General features: G+C 44.0%; 1 protein-coding gene and 1 pseudogene across 1 annotated transcript; one reads left to right on the top strand and one right to left on the bottom strand.

Annotated features, from left to right (window-relative positions):
* Positions 1–1404: 1404 nt before the first annotated feature.
* Positions 1405–24936, bottom strand: ZSCAN23 (zinc finger and SCAN domain containing 23). Its single transcript, XM_019793032.2, is given in 9 exon segments — positions 1405–2330; positions 8457–8505; positions 17002–17627; positions 17968–18115; positions 18330–18522; positions 18524–18543; positions 18545–18834; positions 21320–21481; positions 24838–24936. Coding segments are annotated over 6 exon segments (1230 nt in total). The 5' UTR covers positions 18758–18834; positions 21320–21481; positions 24838–24936; the 3' UTR covers positions 1405–2330; positions 8457–8475.
* Positions 5563–8210, top strand: LOC109488440 (annotated as a pseudogene).
* Positions 24937–25145: the final 209 nt, after the last annotated feature.

The following is a 25145-nucleotide window of genomic DNA, read 5'->3' as shown; positions in this document are numbered from 1 at the left end:
GAGAGGAGACAAAGCCTGTTTATAGATCAATGTGGAGGCAATGAGAGCTGTAAGGAAAGGGGGGGGGCTTAACAAAGAGTCCCCGGGGGTTTGGCTCTAAGCAACTCAAATACTTCTACAAATAGTTCTACAAAATGTTACTTAAAAGGTAAAATGCCTAATGTTTCTGAGTTCCAAGTTCACAACAAGCTGTTTTAAAAAAAAAAACAAAAACAAAAACCAATCAGTTTGCATCTAACTGATGAACTACTGAATACATTGGATCCTGAAACAACAAAGGGCTTGAATTATGCAAGTCATTTATACATGGACTTTTCCCCATACAGTACAGTACCATAAATGTTATGTTGTGTTTTTTTTTTTTTGAAGATTTACTTGAGAGAGAGTGAAGGAGTGAGTGGGGGAGGAGCAGAGAGAAAGAGACAGACTCCACGCTGAGCGAGGCCCTTCCCAGGGCTTGATTCCACGACCCTGAGATCATGACCAGAGCTAAAATCAAGAGTCAACGCTTAAATGACTGAGCCACCCAGGGGCCACCTGTAAATGTATTTTTTATAATTTCCTTTACATTATCTTGGGGAACCTGGCTGGCTCATTCAGTAGAATGTGTGACTTTTGATCTTGGGGTCGCGAGTTTAAGCCCAACATTAAGGGTAGATGTTACTTAAAAAAAAAATCCTAAAAAATTTTTTTCTTTATATACAGTATATGATGCATATAACATACAGAATATGTGTTAATTAACTGTTTGTTATCAGTAAGTCTTCTGGCCAACAGTAGGCTATCAGTAGTTAAGTCAAGTTATAATCAGATTTTTGACCATGAAGGGGGTCAGTGCCCCAACCCCCATAGTGTTAAAGGGTCCACTGTACTATACTCAAATGTATGAAAAGATCATGTTTACGGTGGTCACAATGAACAATTAATCTGATCACCTTTCTCCTTAAGAACTCAAAATCAATAGAGAATCCTGTCAATTTCCTTGAACTTAATGCAATGTAAATAAAATAATGGTTTTACTTTTTTCCTTGTTTTTGACTCTAGGATTGCTTTATTTATTTATATTACCTGCTTGTCCCCTGGGCATTTGAGTTTGCTTATTCTCCCCTGAAGACTAACTTGGGTCTGTTTGTCTTCCTAATGCAAATTAATACACCCCTATTTAAAAAGAAGATGCATATTTCTTGTTTGAGGTCTTGGCTGGGGGCTGTGTGTCATACATCATAACTTAGATAGGAATGGAAGGCCCAAGGATTCACCATATTGTCACTAAAAAATGCTGAACAAGTTTTTTTTGACTTGAGAAATCACTGCAGCAACATTTAAAATACATTAACTAGTAATATTCCTATTTGTATTTTGTACACAGCTTAAATTGTCACTAAAAAAACTTAAACAACAGTCCAAGCTTTCGTAAGAACTGTATTTAGGAACAACTATTAAATATCTGGAAATCTGAAGTGGTGGTCCATAGGCAGCACTTTGAATCACTAAAATAATGTAGCTTGTTTTGAAGAGGCTGTTAAGGAAAAAGTAACTGGCTTGCTTTGTTGAATCTGACCAGGTTTTGAGGGACATTCTGAAGGGTCACTTCCCATCAAAGACCACCGAGAGGTCTGGTATGAAGAGATTCTGCCTTTGCCAGTCTCAGATGCTGGACATTTGAAAGTTTTTAGTGTTAGCTAAAAGTTTAGCGTTTACTGTTCACAGCCTTTCCATCCATATTTATCAACTTCCCACATTCTCTTGAGTGAGTTTTCTGATATTGAATAAGGAATGAAACATCCAGGAAAATTTTTACTACATTGATTACACTAAAAGTTTTCCTCAACACAATTCTGACGCAGTGGAAAAGCTCCGTGTTCCAACTGTTAGCTCTCCCACACTTGTTCAGATGGTAACACTTCTCACTGGTGTGAAGTCACTTCTATTATAAGGTCTCTTTCCAGGATGCCTTCTCTGTGATGAACTGGTCCAGTGCTTGCATATTGTCCCATATCCACCACATCTGTGGTCTCATTCAGTGTGAACTCTCTTCAGTGAAGCCTGCACTCTTCACCAAAAGCTTTTCCACATTCATCACATTCATAGCATTTCTCCTCAGTGCGTAGCTCGGATGCTGAATAAGGATGGAACTCATTCCACATTCATCACACTTATGCCATCATGGATATCCTTCTAGTCTTCTCTGATATTTCTGCAGTTCTACATATCAAAGCGCTGCGGAATACCTCCATCTAATCTGACAATGTGTCTCTGTTGGCATGTTATCTCTTCAGATTTCATCTACTTTGGAAGCATCTTCTCATTCTCCATTTCAATTAAATCATCTGAAAGAGGAGACTGAACATTTCAGCATCATTCACCCACTCACACATACCTTACTCAATTACTTGTTCATTGAACAAGCACTCATTAAAAGTACATGCTAGGGGTGCCTGGGTGGTTCAGCTGGTTCAGCGTCTGCCTTCAGCTCGGGTCACGATCTCAGGGTCCCGGGATCGAGTCCCACGTCGGGCTCCCTGGTTGGCAGGGAGCCTGCTTCTGCCTTTCCCTCTGCCCCTCCCCCCGCCTGTGCTCTCTCACTCTTGCTCTCTCTCAAATAAATAAAATTTTTAAAAAAAGTACATGCTAAAGGAAACAAAATGTTTTATGTAAGAGAGATGTGTTTTGAGTTTATGAATTATACTGTGTTATTTTTAAAGGTGAGGGGTACGAATGTATACATGTGCTTATGATAAATAAATAATAAAAGGATAAACCATAAAAGTAAACAGGAAGAAAAGGTTACCTATGGGGAAGAGAGGGAAGAGAAGGGACAGGAAGAGAACTTCCTTGAAAATATTTTATAGATTTCATATGTAAAATTTTATATTTTATATAATTTTTAAAAATGAAACATTTTAAATATAAAATAAAATAATCAATCCCTAAACACTGAACAAGAAGTGAAACAAACTGATTTTAAATGTATACCTGTTGGTGGCATAAGTACACAAAAGAGGTATTATTTCCAATGTCCTTAGAACAGTAATTTTTTTTTATGTACCCAAAGATCTATAACAAAAAGAATGGGAAAACACAGGCACAAGCATGAAGCTGTTTATAATAATCATACTAACTGATGGTAATGCTAGCATTTTATTTTATTTTTTTTAAGATTTTATTTATTCATTCGACAGAGAGAGAGAGAGACAGCCAGTGAGAGAGGGAACACAAGCAGAGGGAGCGGGAGAGGAAGAAGCAGGCTCCTAGTGGAAGAGCCTGACATGGGGCTCGATCCTGGAACACCAGGATCACGCCCTGAGCCGAAGGCAGACGCTTAATGACTGAGCCACCCAGGCGCCCCAATGCTAGCATTTTAATTGAGGCTATTGTGTATATAATGTGGGATAAAGCAAATGAGTATTTGATACTCTACCGTTCCTGATGTCTTTTGAGAATTCTCCAAAAGGAGATACAGATGAAAGACAGACTAAGCCCCTGAAATACTGAATTTGAACTGGAACTATCAATATGAATTCACAATACATAGTTTATCTTAAATTTTTTCCTAGCTTTGAGTACTGAAAAGGCCTAGGAACAATGTCCAATAAAGCAACGAACACTCCTAGTACCTTATTTTTGGTCTTGACATACTGTTTCCCACTAAACATCTTCAAGGGTCCTTGGAAAAATGACTGATTCCAGGAGTGGAAAGGAATTAGAAGCTGAGTCTGTACCTCTTGTTATACCAGATGGCAAGAAAGCTATCAGAATGCCTAGACTCATGTCATAAATAGAGGAGTCAAACTAAAAGCCTCCTACTACCCAAAGATGAGACAAATGAGCTTCAATATGGATAGCTAAGTACAATGGATTGAAAAATATGAAATATATTTAAATCCATGAGTTCTAAATGATACTATTATTAATAACAATTGGCCACTGTTTTATACAATGACAGCAAAATGAATTCATTGTTTTGAAACTGATTTTTAAAAATGGGTAGTGGGAGGGGCACCTGGGTGGCTCAGCTGGTTAAGCATCTGCCTTCGGCTCAGGTCATGATCCTAGGATCCTGGGATTGAGTGCTGCATCGGGCTCCCTGCTCAGCAGGGAGTCTGCTTCTCCCTCTCCCTCTGCCCCTCCACCCCACTTGTGTGCTGTCAAATAAAACAGGTAGTGGGGAGGGAATTAATCAATCATCTTGCTTCTTCTATAAAAACCACTGGGTAACCAAGTAAGAATATAGGGGAAGTATCTCTTTATATAAATATTCTCGCTTTGTTAAATGAAGGACAACACAGTAAGAGTATCGACATTCTGGAACCACTAATGGATTCACAGGTGTAGGTACTGAGGATCACAAGATGCTAACATCACAGAAAAAGAGACAACCAGATGTTGTAAGCTCCTGATAGAACACACCACCTTGCCAAGTTAAACTTCCCTTGTTCCCAAACCTTAAACTTGATTTTGATCAAGCCCCCAGTTTACTGCAATTTATAGAAAACGGAGAGGACAACAGAAGACATTAAACTACAGCACCAGATGCAGATGGCAAAGTCCTCACTATGGGACTCTATCTGACAAACAACCTGTGTGCTTAGTTTTTTAAAAATTATTTTATTTATTTATTTATTTATTTAAAGTAACGTCTACCCACAAGGTGGGGCTTGAACTCATGACCCTGAGACCGAGTCGCAGGCTCCTCTGACTGAGGCAGCCGGGTGTCCCTAAACTGATTTTTTTTTTAAGATTTTTAATTTATTAATTTGAGAGAGGGAGAGACAGAGCACAGGCAGTGGGGAGCAGCAGAGGGAGAGGGAGAAGCAGACTTACCGCCAAACCAAGCTGGGAGCCAGACACAGGGCTTGATCTCAGGACCTGGAGATTATGACCTGACCCAGAGGAAGACACTCAACCACCTGAGCCCCCCAGGCACCCCCCCCAACCTGATGTTTTTAGTTAACTGCAAGTGGGGAGATAAGAAGGAAGAGGGGCCTATATATTAAAAGAAAGTTAAGAGACATATCAACCGATCAAAATGTGTTTTCTTCTTGGGATTCCCAACTCAAACAAACAAGCTAAAACAAAAGATTTAAAAATTCATGACATCTTTGAGACAACTAGAAACTTGGTATTAAGGGATTTTTGCTAATTTTTTTAGGTGTGATAATACTATTATGGTTACATTAAAGAAATTCCTTTAAGTCATGCCTCTAAGAATTCATCTTTTGAGCTATATATTTAGATATTTACATTTGAAAGAATATATCTGAGATATATTTCAAAATTATATGGAAAAAATAATATGAAAGTGAGTAGAGTTATAAATGGACAAGATGGTCATGATTTGATAATGCTGAAACTGCGTGGTAGGTTCATGGAGATTCATTATACAATTCTTTTATATAGATTTGTACTCTTTCATAAAACATAATAATAAAACATAAAAAAAGTTTGGGGCTTTTAGTTGGTAGTGTGTAAAAAAAAAAAAAAGAAAAAAAAAGAAAAAGGAAGCAACTTACAAACCCTCCTAGTTAAAAGACAATTTGGGCTTTTCCTGTAGGAGCTGCCAGGTTGAGAAGAGCCTGGCCCTCTCTTCTCCCCGCCATGGTGTGTGCTCGTCCACTGATACCTGTGTACTCTGAAAAGGGGGAGTCATCTGGCAAAAATGTTACTTTGCTTGCTGTGTTCAAGGCTCCCATTTGACCTGATATTGTAAACTCTGTTCACACCAACTTGTGCAAAAACAACAGATGACTCTATGCTGTCAGTGAATTAGCAGACTGTCAAACCAGTGCTGAGTCTTGGGGTACTGGCCAAGCCGTGGCTCGAATTCCTAGAGTACGAGGTGATGGGACTCGCCATTGTGGCCAGGGTACTTTTGCAAATATGTGTCGTGGGGGCCGCACATTTGCACCAACCAAAACAACACAGAAGCCATATGCCATCTGCTCTGCCCCGGCTGCATGAGCCTTTCCAGCGCTGGCCATGTCTATAGGTCATCCTATCGAGGAAGTTCCTGAACTTCCTTTGTTCGCTGAAGACAAAGCTGAAGGCTACGAGAAGACAAGGAGGCTGTTTTGCATTTTAAGAAACTTAAAGCCTGGGTGGCTCAGTTAAGCGGCAGACTCTTGATCTGGGCTCAGGACATGATCTCAGGGTCCTGGGATCAAGCCCTGCGTTGGGCTCTGCACTCAGTGGGGAGTCTGTTTAAAGATTCTCTCCCTCTGCCTGTCCACACCCTGCTCTCCCTCTCAAATAAATAAATCTTTAAAAAATGAAAGGGAGAATGGGAGAGAGAGAGAGAGAGAGAGAGAGAGAGAGAGAGAGAGAAAGAAAGAAAGAAAGAAAGAAAGAAAGAAAGAAAGAAAGAAAGAAAGAAAGAAAAGAAAAGAAAAGAAAAGAAAAGAAAAGAAAAGAAAAGAAAAGAACTTAAAAGCCTGGAATCCACTGAAAAACCAGAGAATCACACTGAAGCTAAACCTGAATGTGAAGACCACGTGCTGAACACCATTCTTCACCAGGCCAAGAATTCACAAGCTCCAGATGGATAAGGCAGCAGCACCCTGAGAAGCCAAATCGGATGAGAAGGGGGTTCTGGGCAAGAAGCCTGTGGTAGAGAGTCGCCTGGGTGGCTCAGTCAGTTAAGCATCTGCCTTCTGGCTCCTTGCTCAGCTGGGAACCTGCTTCTCCCTCTACCTGTCGCTCCCCCTGCTTGGGTTCTTTCTCTGACAAATAAATAAATGAAATCTTAAAAAGAAAGAAAGAAAGAAAAAGAAAAGAAGCCTGTGGTAGGGCAGAAAGGAAAGAAGGCTGTTGGTGTTCAGAAGCAGAAGAAACCTCAGGTGGGGGAAAAAAGGCCACAGCTACCAAGAAACCAGCAAGCTGAGAAGAAGCCTATAGGAAAGAAACCCACCACAGAAGACAAGACGCCTGCTGCATAAACTTGAATTTGTTTGTTCCATAACTGTTGACTCATTTTGGACAGCGAATTCTGAATAAAGACCTGATCAAAAGCAAAAAAATAAAAAATAATTTTATACCCACACAATGAAACCTATGTCCGCTATATATATGGGTTACATGTAACTATTGGAAATATGTCCAGAACGTAATACTAAATTTAAGAGTAGTGGCAGTTGATTATATTTGGGCATATACGTGTGCTTCTCCAACAAGCACATAAAAATAGTAAGTTTTGTTTCCTATACTAATTTTTTAAAAATGTACATTTAAAATTTTCTCTACTGCACGTGGCTTTTGAATCATTTTCCATTGGCTTTAATGTAGAAGTTGTTCTCCTGCCTTTAGGATAAGAGGTCAGGGTCAGGGAAGTTGGTAGAATTGAGTTAGAATGGAGAAACTAAACCATTCAATAGGAGAAGGATTTTCAACAATTTTAATGCAAAGAAGTGAAGGAAGAAGCATAAGGTTAAAATGATGTGCTTAGAGGAACAGGTTAAATGTGAAACAAAAGATCAAGGGAAAGGTAGGCAAAAATTTTAGTGATGAGGTTCATTTGGAAAAATACAAGAAGACATTTCCTATCCCCCCCCCCCTTCCCGGGAATGGAATCTCCTCACCTTTCTCCTAAACAGGGGGCAGCTCCCAAGGTTCAGAATTGAGCTGACCTGTTTTGGTGGGAGCTGGACCCCTAGTGAGTCCTCTGCTGCCGCCAGATAAGCTGTCTGCCCCTGGGCCCTTCCTGTCCCTGTAGGAGGACTAGGACGCAGGGACAATGACATAAATTTGACCAGGGTGACACAGGCTGAGAGTTCTAGAGCTTCGATCCCAACATTAATGGGGAACATAGAACAGCTGTACAGAAAGCAGTTTCCCTTGACCTGCAAGGGCAGGGAATAAAAGGACAGGGAGAGGAATGCAACTCTGGCCAGTGTATCTTGGCCATTTCCCTTACTTCTCCTGAGAGATCTCAACTCTCTTCTCTCTGGAGAGAATACCCACCTTCTGATGATAGATCATTTCTTTCTTATCTCACCTTTCCTCAGAGATTATCTAGCTTCCTCGACAAGCCCTCCAATCCAGGAACAGCCTCCTCCCTATACTCTGGGCTGCTCCCACACCCAGGCCTGCAGCTCCTTGGGCAGGACGGTCAGGAACTGCTCCAGCACCAGCAGCTCCAGGATCTGCTCCTTGCTGTGGGTCTCCGGCCGCAGCCACTGATGGCAGAGAGCCTGAAGCTGGACCTCAGAGGCTGAAGGGAATCCTCCCAGCAGAACTGCCTTAAGTTTTGTCTGAAGAACTCCCGTCAGAAGCACCAATTCTGTGCAAGCTAGATTCTGTAACTAGTTGACATTCCTTCTGTTTGCAGCCCAAAAGGGCTTGACTGAATCCATTCCTAAGCGAACAGCTCGGACGACTGGCTCACTACAACAGTAGGGGAAGATAACATATAACACATAACACATCACTGTTAAGAGATCAACGCCAAACTAAGAACATACTTAGGGTGAACTGCTGTGGTCAGGCCAATGATTTGAAGGTAAAGATGCTCTGTAAAAGATAAAACAAGCACAAAATGTCATTAGAATAATGTCAGAAAATTAAGGAAAAAACAATTCAGTTACTTTAGGATTAAAGAACAATACTAGTGGCTTTTAGATCTAGAAACTTCAGTGACAAATTCAGATAATGTGAAATACTCAGATAATGAATAAAAACAAGCAAACAGCTTTGCCTGCTTAAATTGCCTGCCACAGATTAAGTCAGTTATATTTACAAATCAACTTCTCTGTGCCAAGAATTGTGCCAGATACTTTCAAAAGCATTTTTAGTTTCAGAAGAGAACAGTGTGGGTGTCAGTCAACGTGTCCCACATTTGAGTCAGAGGTCCCAAGTCAATTAACCAAGGCCCGCTTTGTACACAAAACCAGTGAGTATTTTTCAGTCCTTTGCTTCCCAGATGCCTCTGCAGCACCTCACACTGCTGGCCACTCTCAGTCTGGTAAGAACTACAGTCTTCTGGCTGTTTTCCATGAGTTGGTTTTTGTAAAGTGCTTAGACCAATGCCTGGCGCTCAGGAAGTATTAAATAAGGGCTTGTCAAATAGCTCATTCCTAAGTCTACTTTATGGCTCTTCTTCAACTTGCGAAGAATGTCTGGTTATCCTAAGTTGAGACCCAGCCTCCTTCTCATTCCACATTCATTCTGGGCAACCTTGTCCATTCAGTAGCATCTGAAAACTGAGATGTTGTCACCTAAGAACTCCTAAATCTGATTCTCTTATCCCAATCTTGCTTTGGAGCTCCAGACCATTATAGTCCAAAGGTTTATTAGACCCTTCTGCTTATATGTCTTAAAAGCATCTCAACACCACTAAAAATTAACTCATTCCCCCCCTCATAATCAATGCCTCCTCCAAAATTATCCATTTCCTTCTTTCTTTCTTTTTTTTGGAGCCGTTTCTTTTTAAATGGCACATGTATGGGGCACCTGGGTGGCTCAGTCAGATAGGCATCCGACTCTCAATCTCAGCTCAGGTCTTTATCTCAGGATTGTGACCTCAAGCCCTGTTACTGGGATCCATGCTGGGTATGGAGTCTACTTTAAAAAAAAAAAGGGGGGGGGACATTCATTCACCTAATCATCTAATTCAAAAACCTACCCCTGAATATATTTTATTTTTTTAAGATTTTATTTGAGAGAGAGATCAGGGGAGGAGCAGAGGGTAAGTGACAAGCAGATGCCACACTGAGCGTGCAGCCCTTCACGGGGCTGGATCCCACCACCCTGAGATCATGATCTGAACCGAAATCAAGTTGGACGCTCAAAGGCTCAAACTACTGAGCCACCCAGGGGCCCCTCCCTGACTGTATGTTCTTTTAAACGTTTGTAGTGCTTAGTATATGCCAGGCAGTGTGCTCGGCACTTTTTAGTCCACGGTCATCAAGCACAGTTACATCTACCTTTCCCACGTAATTCCACTCCACCCCTCTTCATTTCCGCAGCCACCGCCTTACTGTCGCCAACTTAGAGTACTGGCTCTTTCTGCGACAGCTGCACGTCTCTTCCCTGTTGCCTCCGGGCTTGCTCCCTTCCCATTCCTTCACCACGCTGCTCCCAGAACGGTCCCAGAAGCCTAGCAGGATTACGTTACTGCCCTGCTTAACAGCTGTCCGCTCTCTGCGGAGCGGCCCTTCCCACCCACGGGGCCATGCCGCAGCTCACGGGGTGCCGGCACGCCGCCGACGAACTCTACTGAGGTGGCCGAGCAGAGCTGGGAGGGCGGAAGCCCGGGGCGCGGGCTCTTCCGCAAGGCAGCGTGCCCGCATTCTGTGTACGAGCTGTTACATTAGAAATGGAGACGCCACTGCCTTTTGACGTCTGCGTTCTTGGAGGAGTCCAGTCATTGCGTACTTCCCCCTCCGCCCCGGCCACACCACACCCACGTCCTCTGCGGCAGTTTTCTGCTGTCACACGCCGTCCGTGCCAGCGGCTTCCTATTCGACCCACGCGAGGGAGAAGCCCGGAGCCCGGCACGCGACGGCAGCCCGGAAGTACGTCACGACGTCGGGGCGCGCCTCCGCCGGCTCCTCGCCGCCTCTCTAGGAAGCCTAGAGGACCCGTCATCTCAGTGGTGGGTGGGTTCGCACCTCCGGCGCCGGGCCCTCGCCAGCGCTGCGGCCCGTGAATGCCTCCGGCAGGCGGTCCGCCGGGTGGCCAGCGGCCACTCTGCCTGGGCCCCCAGCTCTCTGCCCGACCGAGGACACCTGTCCGCTCTCACGGAATGCTGCGCTGCCCTCCGTTCCCCCAGGACTCTGGTCGTTCGCGGTCCCAGCCCGCAGGGTCCCTGCAGATCCCCTTGTGCAGAGCCCACTATCCACTGGGCCCCCAGGGTCCGAAGCAATAACCAGCACCACCCTGAGCAAAGCGGCACACGGGCTTGCTCTCCACAGTCTCAGGGCTTGTCCTTTTGGGTAACGGAACCACTTAGAGATCCCCCACTGTGCCGCGTCAGCAGAAAGCCAAGGGCACGCCGTGCTGGGGACATGGCGGCAGGGTCGGCTGCGGCCGGAACACGGCTCTGGTTCCACAGCCAGTGAAGTACATGCGTCAGTTATGGTAACTTACGAAGCTACCCGGCACAGGATCCGGTCCCCATTCATCTTGCTTAAGCTGGCTCACCCTCTGCCTCATTCCTGCAAGGTTCTCCTCTGGTGCCCGTATTATACTCCCACTTCTCCTCCAGTTTACAAACGAGCATCCCACACTAGTCCATCAGTTCCTATTCACCGACATGCTCCTTACACTTCTGAGAGGTCATCCACCTTGTCTGGTAAACCATGGCCTCAACAGATTCACATTCGGTAACTAGCTATCTTAATTGTTTTTGTTGTTGTTGTTTTGGGGGGGATCTTTTTAGGGGAAGTGTGGTTTTGTAGGCATACCCACCCTTTCTTACCTAACCCAACAGATGTGTTAATAGGAATTATTTCAAACCAGGCAGGTGGTGGCTACACCGACATCTCCCACAGCCTCCTTCATAGATGTTCTACCTGAGCTTTCGTGAGAACACTGTATTCTTTCTGATTCTCTCATCTTCTATCTCCTCAGCTGGGAAAGTCGTAAGTGGAAAGACCACCCATCCTGTTATGCCTCTTGTCTGGGTGTAATTATTAATACCAATCCCTTTCATTCTCAAGTGTCCCAGACTGGGCAATAAATTATATATGGTTAGTTACCTATGTCTGAGAACCACTGATAAGCTAGCTAAAATGCAGATTCCAAGGTCCTGCCCTCAGAGACATTTAGCCAGTCTGGGGTAGTGCCCAGGAAACTGGAGTTCAAACAGTGCAGGTGATTCTAACACAGGTGTACATTCAGAAAACAGTGGCTTCATCACAGAGCAGAGATGTTCGCACGGCAAACTGGGTGTGGGTCCACAGAGACCTAAAAACAAAAATCAGTAATTTATACACTGTGCTCTTCTCCTCCTTCTCTTTTTTATGTAAAGCACTGAACTGGGTGAGGAACAAAGAGCAGTGGCTGTTTTCACTGCTAAGACACGTGGACCAACTGAGAGACAGAGAGATCTCTAATAATAGCTATGATAAAGATAAAGCACATTTCTTGGCAACACTGTCTCCGTGTCTTATTTTACTTTCTCTTTGGTCAATATTTGTTGGTCTAATCCAGTTTTAATGTGTAATTTTGCCTAAGTCCTTTTTATGTTCTCACATTTTGTTCTTTTCTCTTTCCCTCCCATTTTGTTGCTGCTGTTGCTATTTGCAGATGCCTAAAATGTGTCCCAGGCTCCAAGTCTAAGTGTCTATGAAACTACATATAATTCACAATGATCTCTGTTCATAGTTTTGTTTTTAAAAATTTTAATGCGATTAAAAAATAGATCACTACAGGGGTGCCTGAGTGGCTTAGTCGGTGAAGCATCTGCCTTCGGATCAGGTCATGATCCCAGGGTCCTGGGATCAAGCCCCACATCGGGCTCCCTGCTCCCTCTCCCCACCCCCTTGTGCTCTTTCTCTCTCTCTCTCTCTCTCTCACATAAATAAATTCTTTAAAAAAAAAAAAAAAGATCACTGCAAGTATTTAACCACTTTGGGCTTCACTTTTCTCAGGTAGGTATGAAATAGGTAAACTCAAAATTTCTTCCTAAAGGTAACATCTCTGATTCTGTGTTAAAAAGCCCCTACAGCACAACAAAATACTTTCAGTGATCCCATTATGCTTACCAAACAAAGACCAAACCCACAGCAAAGGGTTCAAGGACCTCTCAACCTGGCCCCCACTCCTGCGCTTCCTTGCAGGAGCTCCATGACCTGGCCAAACTGGAAAACGCATGGCTCTTTAGCATACCTTAGTTGGGCCTTCCTCACCCTGTTCCCTCTGCCTAAAACACCTTCCTCTATCCTCCATGTCCTTCTACAAATAATCTACTTTTCTCTCAACTTCTAACTCAACATTTAACCAATGACACACATGTACACTGGTATAGATTTTATATTTCAAAACTGCTCCTGAGAAAGTACTTCATATTTTATAATTTTGACTTTAGATATACTATTTTTTTAAGATTTTATTTATTTAGGGGGACATGGGAGGCTCAGTGAGTTGGGTGCCTGCCTTCGGCTAGGGTCATGATTCCAGGGTCCTGGGATCGAGCCCCACATTGGGGCTCCCTGCTCAGTAGGGAGTCTGCTTCTCCCTCAGCCTCTGCTCTGTTTGCACTCTCTAATAAACAAAATTTAAAAAAATTAAAAGAAAACATATTTAAGGGGCGCCTGTGTGGTTCAGTCATTAAGCATCTGCCTTCGGCTCAGGGTGTGATCCTGGAGTCCTGGGATCGGGCCCCTCATCGGGCTCCCTGCTCCACTGGGAGCCTGCTTCTTCCTCTCCCACGCCCCCTGCTTGTGTTCCCTCTCTCGCTGGCTCTGTCAAATAAATAAATAAAATCTTAAAAAAAAAAAAAAAAAGGAAAGAAAAGAAACATATTTAAGATTTTATTTATTTGAGAAATGAGCAAGCATGAGTTTGGTGGGGGGAGAAGCAGAATCCAAGTTGAGGAGGGAGCCCAACATGGAACTCATCCCAGGACCCTGGGATCATGGCCTGAGCTGAAGGCAGATGCTTAACTGACTGAGCCACCCAGGGGCCTGGATTTTAGATATACTTTTATTTTAAAATATCCTCAGAAATAACTTTTGTCTTATAGGAAAAATATAAAACAATGTTCTATAAATTATGTTTTTTAAAGGAAAAGTATTGTCAGATATAGAAAACAGGAGTCATTTCCAAATATAAAACGTGGACAGAGACTTGGTTCTCCTTGAGTCCTGACCTTCAAATAAAAATTACAGTGAAATAGAGTCTTCAGGGCTCTTATATCCACAGTGCACGACAGATTTTGGTTGCAAAATTCTCAGCCATTTCTTGACATACAGTGTCCAATCTCCTAACAGTCCTCAGAGCGGTGCTGGACCATCCCTCAAGAACCATAACTGGATATGAATCAGTATTTCTTACACCTTGTTCAGCCATAAAACTGACTACTCTTTCAGATTGGACTTTCAAAAGCACACGGAGGGATGGCTACTGGTTTACGGACCACCTGAAAGGAGATCAATGCTAGAGACTTCATGGATTGAATAAGAAGAGCCAGGGTAGACACAGAAAAGAGAGAAGTCAGGGTAACGTAGGAATGTAAAAGGGAGACAACTGAGACAGAAACAGTGTGAGGCCCTATAGGCCATTGTCCAGAGGCTACGGCAAACATCAGTGATCAAGTAATGACAAATGTGCACCCTAGATAAGAGAATTAGCATAAGTGAATTAGAATAATTAGTATCGGAGAACAAGTAGTTAGTTTGGAGAACTGTAAGTCATTTAATGATGTTAACCATCACTGCATTCTAAGTGGTATATGTCTCTACAGCATATATAACATCTTTCGTTTCTTGGTATTTCACCAGATATTGAGAAAATTTAGAATTTTTGAGAAGCTGTGAACAGAACAAAACAAAACAAAAAGACAAGCACAAAACAAACCAAACATCCAATCTTCAACTGCAGGTGTAAAAACAGTCCATTAGAAATACAGCCTTTAAAATCCTCATCTGTTCATATTTTAAATCTTTCAAGAGCTGATATAATAGAATTATCCAAACATGCTGCTTCGGCATATGCAGAGGCATTTGAGATACTTACGAACTCAGATTATAATAGTATATGTATTATATTACTATATGGAATATGTAATTACTGAAGAAGCTGATTTTTATTTCAAACTTGTCTACTATATTTTCCTTAAAATCCATACGTATTTCTTTTGGAAACAATTTAACCTCAACACACAGTAAAATACACTGTTGAGAAAATGTTAAGGGTTTTGATAAGACCTACAATTAGCCACAAATGGCGACAGAAATGGTTTGAAATATTATGACTAGGATACATAATAGAGCCAAATACACAAGACTGAAAACCACCGCCATCACTTCTGCATTTCTCTGCAGAAGAATTAGGTGCAACTCTAGCTGCCCAAACCCTGTTTCCTAGCTCATGTGGAAGTTGTTATTTTTAAACAGAATTTGGCTTGAACCACATTTGGGAGAAGAATGAAACAATCTGTGACCTTTTAAAGTAGTGACTGTGCATCTATGGGAATGTGTTAAAAACTGTGGAGCCCCAACAGATGAAATACTGTCCACTTGTAAACAGAACAAGGAAGCTCTGTTACTCTAAAGACTGTACAGTTCGGCGAACACAGCAAGGGGTAGCACAGTGTAAACGGGAGGCCATCTTTCTGGGTAATAGAGGAAATAAGGTGATATGTGTTCACATTTTCTTGTATTTACATAAAGAAACACTGAAGATATGTAAGATCCTAGAGAAATGGCTACCTATAAGGGAAAAGATAGGCTCCCTTTTTAATGTTGTTCTGATACTTGAGTCGGATGAAGAATGAGTTACCTTTCTTAAAAAGTCCCTCTAAGTAAGTTAAAATTTAAAGGTTAAAAATAACTGGGTTGCCTGGCTGGCTCAGTCAGTGGAGCACGCAGCTCTTGATCTTGGGGTTGTGAGTTTGAGCCCCACGTTGGGTGTAGAGATTACTTAAAAATAAAATGCCCCAAATGAGGGGTAAGTGGTGAGTCTTTCCTGGAACTCCACTGTAAACTGAACAGAGGAGCTGTGCATTTATTGAAACACACAGATGGGAGGCTTTGTTGAGCTAAAAAGCAAAAGCTCAGTGCCTTCTAAATCTTCTAAGTTCCATATGCCAGTAATTTATGTTTGGAGATAAAATGCTTCCAGTGGCTTAGCAGAAAGATCACAAGGAGCTAGAAGCCAGGGTTCTAGCTCCAGCTCCATTAACCAGCTGTCCGTATGATCTTACAGCGACTTCCCAGAGCCTCCGTTTCTGCATCAATCATGTAAGGGGACAGAGAAGTGATCTCTAAGGTCCCTTACAGTGTTTTTATTATTGTTGAGTGACCTGCTGTGTATTTGGTACTCAGATACAGATTGTCATCTCCAGAGATTTTCCATTTGTGTGTGTCCTGGGCTTGAGTATAAAGGAAACACTCAATTACTGTTAAGGGAAAGTTTTTTTATGCATGACCTTGGTGGTAATCAACAGGTAACGCTGAGAAGCCTGGAGCTTATAAAAAACAATCAACATGGAAGACTGATCATACCTTTCTACTTTTGTATGTGTTTGAAATTCTCCATAACCAAGGTTAAAGAAAGAAAGCAAAAACTGAAAACACTTGTAAGTCACAGGAAAAATGCAAAGAGGCCTATGTTTTCATAGCAAAGATCGGAAGTGAGATATCAGATTTTTAGCTAAGCTTCTTGGTCTGCACAAATTTAAAATCTTGAGCAGTATCTGCTACGTCTAGCCACTGAGCTACTAGTAACACAGGGCTGCTTCAATTCCTTGGATCCTAACCGGAGGCCGAGTTACTGGAACTCTACAGAGTTCTCCTATAGGGAAAAGCCTTTTGTGTATTTATGGGAGGATTCATCTGCCCCCTGTTGTAGGTCAAAAAGCAAATGATATTTTATGAAAACAGAAAAGAGTCGAATCATTTACATTACAGGTTTTACTGCAATTATTTTTAAATTAGTTTTTAAATACTCAGTAAACTGAGTATTTTAACATAATTTCACACAGCATATAATTTTTAAAAACCTCTTTTAAAAGTTTCTTACAACTAGGATGAAATTCTCCTGAAGTACACCTAAAAAACTTTCTGCACAGGTGCGTGTGAGACTGGAGACTATGTTGATAAAGTCTACACAAGATTCAGTATTGCAAAGCGTGGGTGTCGTTGACCTGTCAGATCCTGACAGATGTACTTAAGATATTATGCTTCTCTCAGCATAAAAATACGGACAATATCACTGGCTCTCCTTGGAGCTTCCTCCTCAAAAGGATTAAATTATTTTTTACCATTCCCTTGCTTCAGGGACAAAATAAGAGCCTACCCTGCGACCGCGCTAGTGGTCTGATGCCAGGAAATGTTGCCCTACCTGTTCCAAGGGGCCGGTTGGACGCAGCACGGGGTGGATCTTCCGATGCTGAATGAGGTTGCAGTGGTAAATGAAGTTCTTGCCGCACTCCCCACATTCGTAAGGCCTCTCCCCAGTGTGAATTCTCTGATGCTTAATGAGGACAGAACGTCGACTAAAGCTCTTACTGCACTGACCGCACTGGAAGGGCCTCTCCCCCGTGTGGATCCTGAGGTGGTGGAAGAGCCCGGCGTTCTGACTGAAGGCTTTGCCGCAGACGCTGCACTGGTAGCGCTTCTCCCCGGTGTGGAGTCTCTGGTGCTGGAACAGGCCTGACCGCTGCCCGAAGGCCCGCCCACACGCATCGCACTCGTAGGGCTTCTCCCCCGTGTGGGTTCTCTGGTGCTCGATAAGGATGGAATTCTGGGTGAAGCTCTTCCCACATTCACCACAGATATAGGGTCTCTCCACGGAAGAGCTTGCCCGCTGCCTTTCCAATCTGCCCTCGTGGTCACAGGCGTCTCCACGTTCAGGCATCTGAGTAATATCACCATTCAGTTTTTCGGGTACTTCCACAAGAGATCTCATTTCTTTACAAAGCTCCCTCTGTGGGGCTAACTCCACGTTCCAAGTCCCAGCCTCATGACCTGAAATAGTAAGTGGATCACGTGAATATTACGTTTCCAAAAGAAAAAGGGAAAAACCAGCCAGGAGAATGGGTGGCAGGGGACGAATAACCACGGTTTCTGTTTACTTTTACTTTGCCCTCAGGGAGAAGACACGCTGAACTGTAACTGCTCGTGTGCTGTCTGCCTCTCCTGCCAGGCTGCGCGCTTCCTGAGGGCAGGGAGCATGTCTACCTTGCTCGTCACGGAATCCCCAGGACCAAACACACGGCCTGACGCACAGCACACACTGAACAGATGTGCTGAACGGATGGACACTCAGGGAGTGAGGGAGGCCTCCCGAGGCAATTCTGATCCTCACCGATCTCCTGAACCGGGTACAGCTCTTGCGAACTGCTCCGAGGCAGCTCTTCCAACGGCTGGAGAGGGCCACCTGACAACTCCTGGGCTGCTCCCCAAGTTGCTTTCTCCTTCGCAAACTCTCCCTGTTCACAAGCATAGGTTGGGACCTGGTGGAAATTAAGGACAGTCACAAATTAAATATCAGACACACTTTGTAAGGGGGCCTTCCCAGGTCCACTGTATAGGAAAAAGACCACCAAGAAACCAGCGACAAGAGGCAGAGAGGTGGACGGCCCACAATAGACCATATGAGGCACAAAGAAATCCTCCTCCTCCCTCTTGCTGCACTGAAACCTCACCCTTGCTCCTACAGGTACAAACCTCTGTTCTCCCATCTTCCACCTGCTCTCCCGGCTCATCCAGCTCCCTCTCCAGATCCTCCAGCGCAGTCACCGCGTCCTCCCCACTCAGTGGGCGGTACTCCCGCACCCAGGCCCGCAGCTCCTCGGGCAGGATGGTCAGGAACTGCTCCAGCACCAGCAGCTCCACGATCTGCTCCTTGCTGTGGGTCTCGCCGCAGCCACTGACGGCAGAGGCTCCCGGAGCCGGCTCAGCGCCTCGCGGGGCCCGGGAGTCTCCTGGTAGCACAACTGCCGGAAGCGTCTACGAAAGATCTCTCTGGTATGAGGGTTATCGCTCGACAGGCCAGATTCCTGCCCACAGGCACAATCCCCCTCTTCCTCTTCTACCTTTACTGTCAGAAGCCCTTCCGTCATCTCTGAAGTCTGAAGGGCCAAGGCTGTGGCCATCTTAGGCTTAACTCTTCAGAAAAAGAGTCTATTCTTGATGATTCCTCTTTGAGCTTTTCTCCTGGAAATCCCAAAATCTAAAAAATAATTACAGAGAAAAAGATACTAAAATGTAGAAAATCTTTTCTGCTGGTAGGCACGGGGAGTCTGTGTAACAAAAGCAGTCACTGTCTAGTGAAGAACACTGAATGCACAAGTAATGCTAAGGACTAAGCGAATTCTGATGCAGGTGACAATGGAAGGAAAGCAGGAAAAAAACACCTTTCTCCACCAACCCCGGTCCCAACACAGACACACACACACACATACAAACACACACACACACACACACACACACACACACAGAATTTTATCAAAAGAAGGGACCGTTTGGATCATCCTGAATGAATTAAGCTCAAATAAATCAGCTGGAACACACAGGGCTTCCATTTGAATGGAAAGATAGGAGACTCAGAGTAAGTTTTCAGCTGAATGGAGGTAAACCAGCATTTTGGTGCCAAGTGGTCAGAGAGGATGCCAAGAACAGGAGAAAAGGGAAACAAAATGGATCCTAGTGATCAAAACTCTCTGGCAAAAGAATCGGAAAGTAGTCAACTGAACTGGTCTTGAGTCAGAGATATTAAAATGAAAGAAATATTGATTCTGATATTTTAAAACAGAGGTAGACTTTGAGCTGTTTCTTTTTTTTTTTTTTTTTTAAGATTTATTTATTTATTTGACAGAGAGACAGCGAGAAAGGGAACACAAGCAAGGGGAGTGTGAGAGGGAGAAGCAGGCTTCCCGCTGAGCAGGGAGCACGATCCCAGGATCCTGGGATCATAACCTGAGCCGAAGGCAGACGCTTAACGGCTGAACCACCCAGGCGCCCCCTTTGAGCTGTTTCTTGTCCTTTAATTTCCTGGAAATTGTTTAATTTTTAATCCCCTTGAGGATGGAGAGTGGGCAACTGTGTGTAAAATAAAATTAGTGCTCATAAAGAGACAAGTGTCTATGACCACTTAAAGCTTATGATAAAATTTTAACCAGGATAGTAAGTAATGAAAGCAATTTTCTTTTCTTTTTTTTAAGATTTATTTATTCATTTATTTGAGAGAGAGAGAACACACAGAAGGAGAGGGAGGGGGAGAAGGAGACTCCCCGCGGAGCAGGGAGCCTGACTCAGGACTCGATCCCAGGACTCCGGGATCATGACCTGAGGTGAAGGCAGATGCTTAACTGACTGAGCCACCCAGGTGCCCCCATGAAAGCAATTTTCTGAAAGAATATTATGTAGCCTAGTGATTTTGACCAGGACCCTAAGAAATATTTTATAACGAAAAAAAAGAGAAAGAAACATTTTACTGAGACCCAGAACACGCATATACACGTGCACACGAGTGTATGTTTGTGCCTGAGATACACACACAGTAACTGAAATAATAACTTCACAGAACACTATGAATCCTGAATTATGTGACACATACTACTATTTTTAAAATCCTGCTTTTTTTTTTTAAACCCCAAAGCAAAAAACCCCGGTCATAGTCCACTACACAGACTTCAAGATCCACATGAGCCATGACCTATAGCTTTATAAATTTTCCAAATCTAAGTAAAATGATTATAATTCACCGTAAATGTAACCCAACACTATTCTTAGGTATTGGCATGCACTGCAAAATAAGAAAAAAACTAAGGACAGTGTATTTAAGTTATAACTGGACACGGCTCACACTACAAGAACGTTCAATCCAGATTGCCACTATCAGTTATACTTACCAAGCAGGGAAAAGCACTGGGGTAGGGAAGCATCCTTCTGGGTAACCTGTGAACATTATCCCCCCACAAATCTCTAACACTTGTGACTTCGTTGACCTCTACAGTCGCTACCCCCAGGAAGAGTCAAGAGGGTTTTTCCCTCCAAGGACAGATCTCTGAGCTCTTATTTCCCCCCCCAACTTTTCTTGGTGCTGACTCCCTATCACTTTGAGTTCCATATTATCTTTTTCTTTCAAACCTTCTCACACACCACTCATTCATTTAGCAAATATTTATTCAGAGCCTACTATATTCCAGGTACTGTTCTAGGCACTAGAGATAAGTGGCCAACAAAACAAAGTCCCCACTTTAATGGAATTTACATTCTAATCACAATATCAATAACAGCTGACATTTATATTGCTTTTAAGGTACCAGGCATTGTACTAGATATTTTACATATATTAACTCACAGACTCCTTGAAAAAATCGCAAGGTTTTGTTATTACACACATATTAACAGATGAGAAAACCGAGGCCCAAAGAGTTTCAGTCGTTTGCCCAAGGTCTCACACACAGTAAGCGATGACGCTGCATTTCCAACCCAGCAAATCTACTTCAGAACTCAGTCTCAACCACCACCCCACTATCTCTCCTGTACGTGCGCAGGAAGAAGGGAACAGGACGAAGGAAGGAGCCGACAGGCACAGACAGTAATGAAACAGATGTCAAACAATGATAAATCCTACAGAGAAAAATGAAGGTAAAGGAGATAGGGAGCAGGGGAAAGAAAGGTCTCTGTATGGAGGACTCAGGGAACTTTACCTTGTTGAGAAGGTAAAGTTTGAGCAGAAACCTGAGGGACATGAGCAGCAGTCACATGACTATCTGGAGATGGACTGTTCCATGCAAAGGGAAGGTCGAGTCCTTGGAGGTGGTAGCATGCCTGGATTCTTCCAGGAACGGCCAGTTGGGCAAACGATGTGGCTACAAAAGAGAAAGTGAAAGGTACAGTGATGGGAGATAAAGCCAGGTTGGGAACAGACTGAGATACCACCGTAAGGACTCTGCTCTAGTCTAAGACATGTGGAGAGCCATCAGAGGTTTTCAGCAGAGGGGTGGCCAAATTTTACTTAAAAAGTAAAATTAAAATTTTACTATAAAAGTATAACTGGCTACTGTGCCAACAGACTTTAAGAAAAGTGGAAGCAGGAAGAGAAGCTATCTCATAATCTAGGGAGCAATGATGGGGGCATAAAGTATGGCCTGCAGAGTTTGCTCCAGGGTGTGGCAGTTCTGGGGTGCAAATATCAAATAAGTCAATGAAGAATGTGTGCTCTCAGTCACTCAATTAACAGAGCATGCATTCAACGATTAAACAGCTACTTGTGCCCTCCTGCTTTGTCAACTTTCTAGGCCCTGAAAAATGTCTTTTTCTTATTTGCTGCCCATCCACTTTCGTTTAAGTCAAAGATTTTCTATTCACAGAAAATGCAGCTAAAGCTTTGAGCTCTGCTCATAAAAAATCATTTCTGCTATACAGCGTTTCAAATCTTTAACTCAGTTTCACTACGATCAATCCTCTCTATTATCTGTACAGCCTAGGCTCCCTTTTGCTTTCCTCTCCTGATTTTGCTTGTCTGGTGGCCTAAAATCCCACTGCCTCACACCAGCACATTGTAGCTCCTCTTTGAACCCAGTGCCTCTAAAATGCTTCCCAAGTCTTTTATAACCCTCCCCTCCTGGTCACAAACAGTATTTAATCTCTCTGAGGTTCACCACCCCATTGCACAGGTCTTCTTCACCTTACGATGGGGTAATGTCCTCGTAAACCCATCAAAATTGAAAATATCACACTTTGAAAGTGCACTGAATCTACCGAACCTACCAAACATCACAGCTCACCTCACTCACCTCACCTCACTCACCTCACCTCACTCACCTCACTCACCTCACCTCACTCACCTCACTCACCTCACCTCACTCACCTCACTCACCTCACCTACCTCACCTCACCTCACTCACCTCACCTCACTCACCTCACCTCACTCACCTCACCTCACTCACCTCACCTGTGCTCAGAACACTTACACTAGCCTACAGTCGGGCAAAATTGTCTAACACAAATCCCATTTTGTAATTAAGTGTTGAAAATCTCATGTACTTTACTGAATATTGTACTGAAAGTGAGAAACAGAATGGCCGTATGTTTATCAGTTGTTTCTCATAATTTTTTCTCAAGAAAAGATTAAAACTCAGAATTTGTAGTACTAAACGTGAATCACTTTCCCATCATTAAGTTGAAAAATCATCCTTCGTCGTTGGGGACCATCTGTACCTGCCAGGTATGTAATTAGCATAATAATCTCTCACGCTTAAAAAAAAACACACCTGCATTTTAAAGCTGGTTTCTCCTAGAGCCCCAGAAAGCTCAATACCCCCAAATCTACCATGACTCTCAAGGAAAAATGCTCTTTACCAAGGATAGGCATGTAGGTGAAGACCAAGCAGCATGCAATACAAATGTGTCTTTATCATAACGTATCCCCATGCTCTCCCCTCCACGTCACCATCTAAGGCCCCCCCACTACTTACTGGACCCATCCCCACACTCTCCCCTCCGATGTCACCATCTAAGGCTCCCCAGTACTTACTGGATGCATCCCCACACTCTCCCCTCCAATGTCACCATCTAAGGCTCCCCAGTACTTACTGGACGCATCCCCACACTCCCAAGCCTGGCTCAAGACCAGTCACAATTCTAGCTTCAATTGTGGGGTCCACTCTTGTTTTCCTCTATTCCACATGCTAAAACTGCCGGCTTCACTTAGGCTTTTCTTCTCACTATTGTTTCTTTAGGCTTTCCTCATCATGTTCCATGGCTATGATCTTGCCTTCTATACTTAACCAAACCCCACCCAATCTTTGCACCTTGATTTGACTCTCACATCCTCTGAGGTCTTCCTTGTCCGTTCCATCCACCCTCTTTCTCCTTCCAGCTCTTATATCATGAGCCCCACCTTTTACCCTCAGCCACAATCTATCCTGTGGTTACTTCTCACATTAAAAAAAAAAAAAAATCCAAAACGTACAGAATAAAGAAGTCCTTCAACAGACGCAGACACTGTTAAAAATTAGAATGGCTCCTTTCAGACCTTCTCTGTCCACCTTCAATCTCAGGCACGGGTGTGCGCGCTCGCAGACACACACACACACACCATAGCTGTTATCTTTCCTATTTATCTGCAGTAAGTAGAATAGTAGGAGGTATCAGACCTAGTCGTGAATCCTGACTTACTAACAGTGTGACCTTGGGCGAGTTACCTATTGATTTTTCTGACCCTGTCTCATGTACAAAATGAGGACAACTACTTTGCGAAGTTGTCACAGGTAGTAAATGAGATAATGCAGATAAACTGGTTTTGCACAAAGCCTGGCACATAATAACCACCTTCTAAAGAGATAATGTGCAATTTTTGGTTTAAGATGGCTTAGTCAATCGCTGCTACCTACCCCTGGGGACAAGAAGGTCATGTTTTCTGCTGCCCAAAGCCCAACGTGGGTGAAAGGGTGGGGAAACGTGCACTACACAGGTGAACACACAAATAAAATAGCTGTTTCACCAAGTTTGCAGACATACTCTCAAAGATACACACCTCTTCAGATCTATTCTTCTCCAGTCTTAAATACTAACTAGAAACCCAAGACTACTGAGGTCCAAAAGGTGCAGATCAGATTCGAGAGACAGAAGTAACCTCCCGGGTTGTGGCTGTAACGCTAATGCAGAGTCAGGGCAGCAAACAGACTGGAGCCAGACAGCCTGGATTCGCACCCTGATGACAGCAGCTGCATGACGCCGGGAAAGCTACTTGACCTCATTTTTTCCCTCGATGTTAAAAAAGGGGGAAGAGCTGGGGAGCTTACATAACACCAGTGCCTACTTCCTAGAGTTATGAGTTAATATTTGGAAAAGTTAGTATTTGGAAAGTGCTTTCAACAACGCCTGCCTGGAACATAACAACTGCTATTTAAACACTCGCTACAAAAAGGAAAATGAACACCAGGCAAGAGCCTCTGCCGTCGGTGGACCAGACTACGAGATGCTGCGGCGGATTATGAAACGCCCCCCGCTCATCGCTTCAAGGGGTCCCCAGCAGAGCCCGCCGGACGCGGGAAAACATCCGAGGAGGCCGACGAGGAGAGCGCCGAGCGGCCGGGGCCCCGGGACAGGCGGTGGACCGGCCGGGAAGAGACCCCGTGGCGGGGGCGGGTCCGGGCCGCCGCCCCGCGTCCCACACCGGCCCCTTCGAAAGCCTTCGGTGGAGCCCGACTCCGAAGCTCACCGGGCATCCGTGGGACGAGAGGCCACCCGGGCACACCGCACCACCTCCGAGTCCTTGACAACCGCAGCGCGAGGACAGACGGGCTACAAAGGCCGGAAGTGCGTCACGCAGGCCGCCTCCCGGGGACAGCGCTTCCGGCCGCGTTCCTTCTAGCAAGCCCGGAGGTCTCACGCCTCTGTGATCGCCTCGCGGAATCTCCTCTCCAGTGGAGTGAGGCGCGGGGAGGCAGGGTGTCCCCCAGGGGGGCAAATGTAGTAACAGCCCGCTTAGAGTTGTGCACGTATTAACTCATTCATTCTAAACAGCAA

Source organism: Ailuropoda melanoleuca, chromosome 5 (genome assembly GCF_002007445.2).
Source record: "Ailuropoda melanoleuca isolate Jingjing chromosome 5, ASM200744v2, whole genome shotgun sequence".
Classification (NCBI taxonomy): domain Eukaryota; kingdom Metazoa; phylum Chordata; class Mammalia; order Carnivora; family Ursidae; genus Ailuropoda; species Ailuropoda melanoleuca.
Note: the sequence above shows the minus strand (reverse complement) of the source record. Positions and strands in the feature narration are given on the sequence as shown.